A 10,990-nucleotide genomic window follows, 5' to 3' on the forward strand; every position below is an offset into this window, starting at 1 on the left:
TATAGATAAAATACTAGTCCTGTAACACATGCTCATTACAAAAGAGAAATCTAATCAATTGAAAGAATGGGTCCTGAATTCCGGTCGCAGGCCTCGTATTCAGATACCACCAATCTTAAATTGTTCAAGGGATGGTATAGTTTTTGTTGAGACCTAGTTTTAGGCTCCTATTTTTATTTTATTTTTTTTTTGTAAGATGATGAAAAACTTCTCATGAAAGAATACTATACCATTCTAAGAGGAATTCAAAGTCTATTTCATGAAAATTGGTTTTGAAATGATTTAGAGATCCGAAAACATGAAAAATTTCTCAAAAATTGTGTGGGACCTACCTTTATGATAACACCACTCAAAGACATATATCTAATCCATTTCAAAACTGATAAAGTATGGATTCCTCTTAGCATTGTGATTGTGATATGCTGTGTGATATTTTTATAAGTTGTTTGTATTTATCTCGCAAAAAATTAAAATCTGGAATTCCCAATCTCAACTATCATTATCATCCCTTATGAATTATATAGCCCATTTGAAAAAGAATGGGAGTTGCAGAGAGAAAGAGAGGGAGAGATAGAGATGGAGAGAGGGAAGGAGAAACAGTTGATGAAAACAGTCAAACGCAATCATGAGCTAAATGAAAACTTTAGGAAATTCATTGATAATATGAATATCCCAAAGTGAGGTGTATATGTTCAACTTGAACATTGACAGGAATTGCCGTCAGTTGCCGGTAGCGCATATAGCGCCATCTGTGGCAGTGAATCGACTACAAGGGCTAGTCAGGCATGTCAGGCAGAAATAAATACAACAACTATATAACCTGAGAGATGGCAGCCAATATGAATACATGTGAAGGGCCTTAGAATGTGATATTTCGTTGTTCTGAAGTGTGTGTATCCGCCGCAGGAGTGGCGAAACACACACGCAAAAAGGGACAGGCCCAACATTTGAAATGATATAATCATTTTGATCCGTCGTCGAGTATAATAATACATAAAACATATCTATACCGTGTAGTATTGAAATCACTGGTGAACTGCTTTTGGTATTAAACACCATTTCGAAGCTATTTTCTTCTTCTTTTTTTTTTTATCTGGAAACAAAATGGTTAACGGATGGTGCGTGAAGAGAAAATTTTATTATGATCCAGTCCTTATTAATGGGGAATTTAATTGCAGTTGAGAGTTATTCTGAAAAGAAGGAATATACTGTATATATATATATATATATATATATATATATATATATATATATATATATTTCTTAGCACAGCAGTGAAAATTTGATCAAAATGGGATGAAAAATAAGGAAGTTATGACATGTTGAAGTTTCGCTCATTTTCAGGAAACATGTAGGCCTACTCTTCTTGAACAGTCGATATGAATATGCAAATAGCGAAGTGATGATGTCCCTTTACAACTCGCCATCATCTATTGTTTATACATAAAATTTTGAAATTTCCAGGGGATTTCCTTCAAACGCAATTACGCCCCAGTCTCAAATCCTGATATCATAACAAATTATTATCATTCGGTAGTTATTCAAGCATGAACAACATACGAATATCATGCTTTACACTTGGATAACAGAAACATATTGCATTTTTGTCATTTTCGTTCACGATTGATGAAATAATGTGACGGGATGACATCATCAGTTCACTCATTTGCATATCGGCTCTTAACTATTTCCCTTCCTGTTCAAAAGACCCAGTCTTCAATTTGCTGATATTATGTCTTTTAAAAGTGTAATTTCACACAACCTTCAAATTTCTTCTTGTCAACAAGGTAGAAATTCGGACGAATAAAGTAGAAGTGGTTTCATAAAAATCAGACCAAAAACAAGATATACATAAACCACAGATATGAAATAATTTACACATGCTGTCACGAAGCAGTGACCTTATTAAAGAATTTCTCCTTAAGCGGCAGACAACTTTCGTATCTTTATCATTTCATGATTGGTATACTATTTTGAACAGGTGTTGCTCTGAGTAGTAATGAAACTATAATGCATGGATGAAGCGGCAAGGAAACAATTAAAAGGGAGATTAAAAAAAATAAGATGATTTTCAAAATAAATGCACTGTAATTATGAAGGTGGGGATGTCCATTCTGTAAATGATGATAGCCAACACCAACCAATTGCAAAGGGACCTGGAAGAAAAATGGATACTAATATGGTGAACATTCATTTTGTCTAGAAATACACCACATTTCCTTGGCGGAGCAAAACAGAGCCTGATTGTGAAGGAACTTGGAGATCTTGTATGCGAGTAAGAAAAGAGTCCCGCGTATCACAGCCTTGCAAACCGTGTCACTTCAGTCGGAACTAAATATTGCTACTCGACTCCTCAAGTTGCTGGAACTACTTTGCGAGTGTAGTGTGACATCCAACATGGCTGACAAGAGTAAGTATCAAAATTGTACATTCCGTTTTCGCATTACTTCTTTAACGAACTTGTCCAGTCGTTTCACATTTTCAGCAGTACACTACATTATAAACAGTGAATTTCACGGATACCGTGAATACTTTTGCAAGATATGCCAAGGATTCTCAGAATAAGACGTAGAAACGCCGCCGCGGCTGGGCCCTTCTCGATCTGGATCGCGAGCGCTGGCTGCGTAGCGGCTATAGATAGGGACTGCGCCAGCTGCCTGGAGCTAGGCCCTACACAATGTGTAGAGATGGAGGCGGCCGGTGGCGCGGCGGAGCCGAGTCGGCGGAGGGCAATCGATGATGTCTCGACTGAAGGGCACTGCACTATAAAGCCTTTTACTATTTTAGATTATACACAGGTCTCCTAGACTCTATTCAGTGTCTGGTGTCTTTAATCTATACAATATTGCATGTTGGCGCTAGTGTACTTTTGCACCAAACATGCACATATTATTCGGGTAACTATCCATCGCTTGCTCTTACTTATTTTAAAATACTTGCATCTGAGTCTCTGAAGTCGAATAGATGTGAACTTGAAGTTTTACAGTATGCACTTTTAGTAGTTACAGTACAAGTGTTGGTAAATCGTTGGAAAATCTTGATCACTTGAAATGCTGCTCTGTACACAAGCACGAGTACGAATGGTTCAATCATTTGGCTGAATGTAGCGACACTGGCCCACTGTGGCTTTTTCTAGACTATGGTGTCATTGAAATGAAAAGTAATTTTTTTTTCTCTCTTTTTCTCGTTCGGCCAAGTCTTGCGTTAGCGGTTGTAACTCCAAAGTGGTTTGCGGTTGAATGCGTGCGTGAGTGTGTGCTACCACCTATATCTTTCTCTTTCTTCTTTTCTTCTTTCATTTTCATATCAGTAACTTAGAATCTATCAATCCTAGTAGGGCCTACCATAGTTATGGGTAAACTCTGCCACTTGCTATGCTCCCGCCGGGGGCCAAGTTTACCCACTAGGCCGAGTTTATCCATAACTACGGTATACCTAAATTTCCCTTTCCTTCCTATCAATCATTTCTTTGTGGTTTTCCTCTTGTCTAACTTTCTCAATTTCCTACCACTGTTCTTCCTGCCTACACTCTAATTGTTCTTTGTTTCATTATTGGGTTGTTTTCCCCTCCAACTACAATGGTCTTTCCTTTTTATCCTCTCCATCAATGTATTTTATATATTTTTTAATGTGATGTTCTGATGAATCCTATTCTTTATTTCCTTTACAACCTGTATAATTTTTTCTGTCCTTCCTAATCATCTTTGCTGTCATCCAGTTTTGATTCATCTCTCATTCTACTATTCTACCTAGTGCTTTCCTGTTTTCAATATATAATATATTATATTTCTCTTTGCTTTCCTCTTTTCTTTTCAGACATATCCATCCCTCCCTTGCTTTACTTTTAAATACAAGTTTCTCTTCTTTCTTTCTTTCCTTCCATTATATTAGTGAACTCTGTTTTGTAAATCTTTCGTTTAAATTTTTCCATTTTTTTCCTTTCATTTCCTTTTTCCCCTTTACCAAGCATTTTTTTTTTTGAAGGCTTTATTCTTTCACCCTTGTCTTATAACCAAATTTTTCACAATCTTCTTTCATGCACACACACACATGTAACTCGCGCGCGCGCGCGCACACACACACACACACACACACACACACACACACGCGCGGAACACGAACAACCCCAATCAATAGCTCCCGCTACTCGGTAGAAGCTAAGGGAAAGGCAGAAAAAGTAATCTTTTCCAAGATACCATAGAAGAACTTGCTCCAATCGTTGTGAGATAGCTACATTCAGATCAATTACGGTGCTCGCTGTCATGAACATGCTTTGTACACCGTGCTGCGCTGTCTGCTCCTGTGCACAATACAGTTATCGCAGAGCGAACTTACTGTGATGGACATATTCTGACAAGACGTGTAAAAGTGTCAAAACATTGAAAAATTACTTTTCTACTGGACTTGAATCTCACTCAGATGCAATTATTTGAGGCTGTTGGATATTAAGAGTGAGTCTGTGCATGGTTGGAGGTCATTTGACAAACATGTGCAAAAGTACACCAGCGTTCACTAAATGTTTATTTCGTTACGAAATGTTAAGAGGAAATGACTGATTTCGTAACGAAATAGGCCATGCAACACTTGGTGCCCCATACAAAACTACGGTCTTTGTCCATGGTTTAAACCATGGACAAAGATTGTACCACCTTTGTGAATTTGGGCCTTTGTGTGCAAAATGTGGGTTTTGTGAGAAAATAAAAATCAAGAAACTGCTTCAAGTCCTTCACCACTAGAACTCATGGGGTATAATGACATTGCTTCCTAGTAGTCAAAGATTGAGAATTTGGTGGAGTCAGACTTCAGAAATTGAATGTAGTGTAAGTAGATACATGTTAAAAGTGTAAGATTTTAATGTTTGAATGAGGAAGTTGTAGGGCACTGTGTCCTTGCAGTCAAGAGTACCATTGCTATGAACATGTAGCTGTCGGACGCTGTGCAAAGCATGGTGTCTGGACAGGCTAGTCCTATACTGAGAACAATTGTGAGTTGTATTTACTGCACCAGCCATCCCCGTCTAGCACAGTGAGCTGCTACAGGTACAGGGGTTGTTACTGCTTGAAGGTTCTACTTCTTGTCCAGTAGATATTTCATTTGTTTATTAATCACTGCATTTGAAATACACAGTAGTAAATGCATTGGGATGGCAGTGTGAAAGCAGTGTCAAATACAGAGTGGGGTAACATCTTGGTTCTCATTGCTATTATTTTTTGTTCTTCAGGCATAGCAGAGCTGAGGTTGAGTGAGGTCAGACTTGGTCAGCTGCCAAGATGGCTGGCTACGTGCTCCTTCAGCCCAGCTGGTATTGTGAGGGCTTTAGGAAGGGGTGAGTATGGTTGATACTTCTGTGTGCACTTCATGCTACTGGCAAGGGCATCAGTACTGTAGGAATGTGACCTTTCCCCTCACATTTCCCAGTTGTTGAATAATACATTTAGGATTGTCAATATGGGCAAAGCCAGGTTACCACATCTTACACAATAGGCCTAGATGGCTTCAGTGCACTTAACACTACCCCGGTACCAGCTCTGAGTTGCTGAAATCAGTGTATGAATTTTAGGGTTAATTTTCCTAATTACTCTTGCTGGTGTCTGGGATTACCCATATTTATTCTTACCTGGCTGCGTTTGGCTTGTTATTCATTCAATAAAAATATAGGGATATATACAGTTGTAAGTCCTAAGAGCTATATTAGACAAAAATTATGCAAAAATTCAGTCAAGAAACTTTTTCTTATGGGGCACCTGAAAAATTTGCCATGGTGGAAAAATAGAAGCATACAATGCGTGCATGGTACTCTTCGTTTCACTCTATAATGTTAATTCCTCCAATGTCTGTTGAGCTCCAAACATGTACTGTAAAAGTGTATATTTTCACACGACTAATTTTTCGCGCTTGGCCTGGTAAGAAGAGTTTTGCGTGTTTTTAATTCCGCGGAATCAAGACATCGACTATGGGAACACGTGGCATGCAAAAATATTCGCATGCTTTTATTTTCGCGTTAGCTTCTGGTTGCGCGAAATGCGCGAAAATTTCAACACCGCGAAAATTTCCACTTTTACAGTACATTGTATTTGAATCATACAAGTACAAGTTGATGAAGCTTATTTCCAGGAAGAGCACTCTCAATCTAAGATGATGCGCCCTGCAAGGTTGATAGGAACAATTTTTGCTTTTTTTTTTTCTCCTGCTTGTCTTGAAAAGAATGTGAAGTCAATGGCAGCTGATAATTACACGAGATTGTGCAGATATTCCATTGACTGATTGGTCTTTATTCCCAGTGTTCTTCAAACTTTTCTGTCCATGATTACCAGACTTTGCCACCACTGCACTGTCTTTGAACCTATGCTGTTCATGTTTACAGGCAACTGATAAACAAGTCAGTAACTGCAATAGGTCAAGCAACAGTGCTAAATGAATACTGCAAACATTCCTTGGCAGAGGTTATGCCATCTCGCTATCTGCTGAATGCTACAGTTACATGTTATGGTTCAGGATGTCACAGTAAAATATTTTTTGTTCGTGTGATTTTGCAATCAGACCCCTGTTACCGTAAAATATTTCTTGGTTTGTGTGATATTGCAATCAGACATTTGTGCTATGCAGTCAAGAATCATACTTAAACACTGCATGCAGTTTTCCCAAGCAAGAAGGCCTTTAGATCCTCAGCCCCCCCCCCCCCCCCCAAAAAAAAAGTATTCATCTCTTACAGCAGGAAACTGAAGCACTTTGTTTAGAAGTACTGTATGATAAGAGAAATACAGTGAAGTTATGGAAATTCATTGGACATAGAATAGATATCGTCAACTGAGTATGATTGTATATGGCTTTGATGGGGAGTTCATGAGTGAAACATTGTTTGTGTTCTCAGGTCGCCAGAGGTACTACAACAAGTATGTCAATGTAGTGCGTGGCAATATCGCTCCTGTTGGCCAGTTCGTAGCATTGTTCCTCATTCTCAACTACACATGGCGCTACAAGAATGAAAGTAAGTGGGATGTAGGTAGTTGTGCAAAGTTTGTTTTTTTTTACATTTTAAAAAAAAAATCCAGTCTATCAGTGCTGAAGGAGTCTCCCTGTGCTCTGTTACTTCTTTGATCAAAGCAGTCTGACCTGAATTTAATCAAGTTTTAAGAGAGGTGTGATGTAATGTAGCTCATTGCCTAGCACATGGAGCAAGAGGCATCTTGAATTTTTGAAGGAAAAGGTAATACAAGATAGAGAAATGCGTAATATGCATGTTCAATGTATCATATATTGTATTACAGACCTGTGTACCACTTAATCCACAAGATTTAAGAATGAGATGTCTGTCATGGCACTGATATTACGGTACTCAGTGTTAAGTTTCTTTTTGTGAACGTAAGAGGTTTGATCCATCTTGTTATCTGTTGAAATTTAAAATAGATATTGGTATTTTCATTTCCTATCATCACAGAAAAAGATGGTGTTGCAAGCTACAAATGACAATACATGTATTTGTGTTGATTGTTACTAATGCATACATTTTTTGTTTGTTTCTTTCAACAGAATTTTCTAACATTATAGTGACAGGGTTATCAGGAAATTGACTATTATCCTTCTCGTGAAAATAATGTGATTATTGATTTTGTTGTTACTTTCTCCACAGAACAACATCGGATCAGGAAGCACCACTGGTGATGACTGTGTCTTGTAGATGACCTTTAGCACTATCTTCCCGTAACACCTTCATCCTCTGGGAACAACAGTTTGGATCAAGAGTCCACTAAAAAAAAAAGATAGACTGTGAAACATAGACCTCAAAATTTCTTCAGTGTAGCGGATATGCAGAAATTCTCCAAAACACAAGAACACATCCATGGAACTGCAGGCAGAGGATGGAAAACATATGATATGTTTAATCTCCAGTCTGCAGTTTCCCCAGCGAGTCATTTCGTTACACTCTTGAAAAAGGGATGTTCTGGAAATGGAAAATTAAACCACAATTTATGACCTGAAGAGAATAAATGAACATTGTCAGACCATGGCTGTTCATGAAATGCCATGTTGAAGTTTGTATATTACTACTGTGTTTAAACAGAGGAAGCTATATAAATTAAAATTTGAGAAATTTTGCCGGACATTTGTGTACCTATGCTTCTTCGTTTGTATCTGACGGTGGCCCATTTAAGTCTGGAAGTAAAGAATAGATATAAGTTTTACAGATGTCATTGTAATGCAAGTTACTCGTGCAATACCAGTGATTGGGAAATAAATCCTCTTAAGAGTTGAGAGAGAGAGAGAGAGGGAGAGGGGAAGGGAGAGAGGATCAAGCAGAAGCCTTGTTTATTTTTAATGCTGTGGCCTTGGAGTATGCCAGAAACATTATGTCCCCCAAAAAATTACAATCAGATTTTCGCATTGATAAAACCCAATATAATTAAACTGTCTAAATGCTACTTCCAAGGTCTTAAAATATAACATCTTAGCTCTATTTTGCAGAATACCCCATTCAATTTGGTTAAGCGGTCACAGAGAAATGTAGATTGTTATAAAGCATGTCATGAGTCTGATTCTTCCAAGTTGAGCACTTCGATACTCTTGTGTGTGAAAACAATAGACAAAACTTGGAGGGAAGAGATTCCTGACATGCTCTACAAAATTCCTCATTTCTCTTTGACCACTGAAGCAAAGCGAATGGGGTTTTCTTTAAGATGTGGGCAATGAGTTATAGTTTCATACCCTGACTTTGTACGTAGATTGATTCACTATTTTTAACGATATCATTGCGGAGCTCCTATTGTAATTTTTTTTTTTTTGACATACGGTACAAGTCATGCAATACAATGTACTACAGTTTGATGAATCATAACAGAAATTACAAGGAAAATGTCATTGCCGCATGCTCATTCAGTGCAAATTGCAGAGATCTGTGGGCTTGTAAATGGGTGTGTGTGTGTGTGTGTGTGTGAGAAATGAGTGAGTTCCATTCTTTTGGAATTTGTCTTTAACAACTGTACGACATACGCCACTGCAGTCACACATCCAGTTTCATTCAAATTTCCATGCTGTGCTTGCTCAGGGTACCATTCCCCATCATACTTTTAAAGTTCCCTTTGACTTCCAGGGGCAGAAATTATGTTAAGGGAGAAATACGATGCACTGTATTTTAGGAGCACAAATAGAAAATGGTCATTGTAGAACTGAATATTGAAACTACATAACACAGACTAAAGAATACCACACAAAGTAACAAGATCCAGGTACAGTACTCATTTTTTTTTTTTCAGATGCTAATAAAATAAAAATATTTTTGTGAACATAGCAAATGCAGCCGTTAATGTCCAGCCTTCAACAAAGAGGCAGGGATAACTCTATATGACACAAGGGCAAGTCATATTGGCCTTTGTAACATCTGCTCATGCACCAACATTTACAGTAAGTTAATTTTGTGAGCTTTATGATGACCAGCATATTTTCACTTGCATAGAGCAAAGCTAACTGTTACCCTTTTTGATCCAGCTGAAAGAACATTTCACAACATGCAGAACACTGAACCAGTCCCTATTTCATTATGGTTATGGTTTATGCGATCATGATAACCTTAGAATAAAGAGAGCTTGTGTACTGCTAGTACAGTTTCTTGATACTTGACTTCCAAGTGATGTACCAAGAGGCATTATTGCAGGATAAAACAAACACAATGTATGTCCCAAATTGTGGAATATGGTACATGTAGTTTGTTATGAGTACTCATGTGGGTAGTACACTGCAACTTGGCCACTTGAAATACAGTCAATAAGTCAAATAATCATCGAAGTTGAAGGTCTTTTCAAGTCCTCTTCTTTTTATATTCTATTTATTTTAATCCCTCATAAGTCAAATCTTCTCTAAGTCAAAGCTACTAGCATTCATTCAGTCCACCCATGTACAGTGGAACCTCACACAATGACATAAAAACCATAACAATTACCTTGTTATATGTACATGTATTAGGTTTCTCATTGTATCAAGATACACAAACAGCAACAACAAAGAAATATGAAAGGGTTTGGACATGCATGCAAAGTCACATTGTTCTTTATATGAGGGCTTTGCCATTGCCAATCTCTTTATAAAGATTCCACTACTCTGATAAACAGAAAGTGTTCACCACGTACCAACATTTCACAAGCCGATGGGCAAAATGTAAGAAGAAATCAATGTCTACCTGAAACTGTTGAACCTGTAATGCAGCCAAACCACAGGACATTGTGAAGACAGTCATAACCACACAGAAGGATTTGGCCAAAATGGACACTAAACTCGAGGACACTGATAAGGCCAGAACGCTGTGCTAATCAGGTGAGCAGTGCCACCACCTAAACTAGTTCACAGCTTAATGCTAGAGCAAAGAGAGCTGCCAAGGCTGCAGAGGTTGCAGCACTCAAGGCTGTTGTGGCCAACAGGATCTCCACTATATCCATGAGGGCTCTGAATATGGGCAGTGGAGATATGTCAACTTGGAAAATAAATCCAACTGATGGTGTGTCCCATGGTTTACCATCAGACAAGCTTGACAGAAAATGGCTTTTAGGAAAGGACTTGCCTCCCTCTGGTCTGATGAAACCGAGTGGATCACTGCACCTGCTGATCTGAAGGAGTTGATATCTGACGAGCAAGAAGTAAAAACGACTACAGGAAATGCTAGTACACTCAATACCATGTCCTGTCAGGTGAATGCAATATAAAACGGAAAGGATTTAGAGAAGTCCCTGCTCGGCCCAATTCATGTGGACCGAGGATTGCCAGCAACCTGGCTACTGCCTCAATACTTGCATACCCAGACTTTGGTAAAACATTAAATTCATCCTCGAAATACAGTAGATGCTCTCTGGATGGATCACGAGCTATTCTTGCCCATAACTTAACAGTCAAACGAGGGTAATAGCCTATGAAAGCAGAAGTCTTTGACAAGGAGAATCACAGTAGCCTGCTCACAAAGCAGAGCTCAAGGCCCTGCACCTGGCAGTAACAGTTTGGGTTAAGT

The 10,990-nt window shown here is 38.4% G+C and overlaps 1 protein-coding gene across 1 annotated transcript; it reads left to right on the plus strand.

Moving 5' to 3' along the window:
- The first annotated feature begins 2,357 nt into the window (after positions 1-2,357).
- LOC140231831 (ATP synthase subunit f, mitochondrial-like) lies at positions 2,358-8,102 on the plus strand. The gene is made up of 4 exons (XM_072311983.1): positions 2,358-2,410; positions 5,222-5,326; positions 6,872-6,988; positions 7,631-8,102. The coding sequence occupies exons 1-4, from the start codon at positions 2,398-2,400 to the stop codon at positions 7,660-7,662; spliced, it is 267 nt and encodes an 88-aa protein (XP_072168084.1). The 5' UTR covers positions 2,358-2,397; the 3' UTR covers positions 7,663-8,102.
- Positions 8,103-10,990: the final 2,888 nt, after the last annotated feature.

This window comes from Diadema setosum, chromosome 8, assembly GCF_964275005.1.
Source record: "Diadema setosum chromosome 8, eeDiaSeto1, whole genome shotgun sequence".
Lineage (NCBI taxonomy): Eukaryota > Metazoa > Echinodermata > Echinoidea > Diadematoida > Diadematidae > Diadema > Diadema setosum.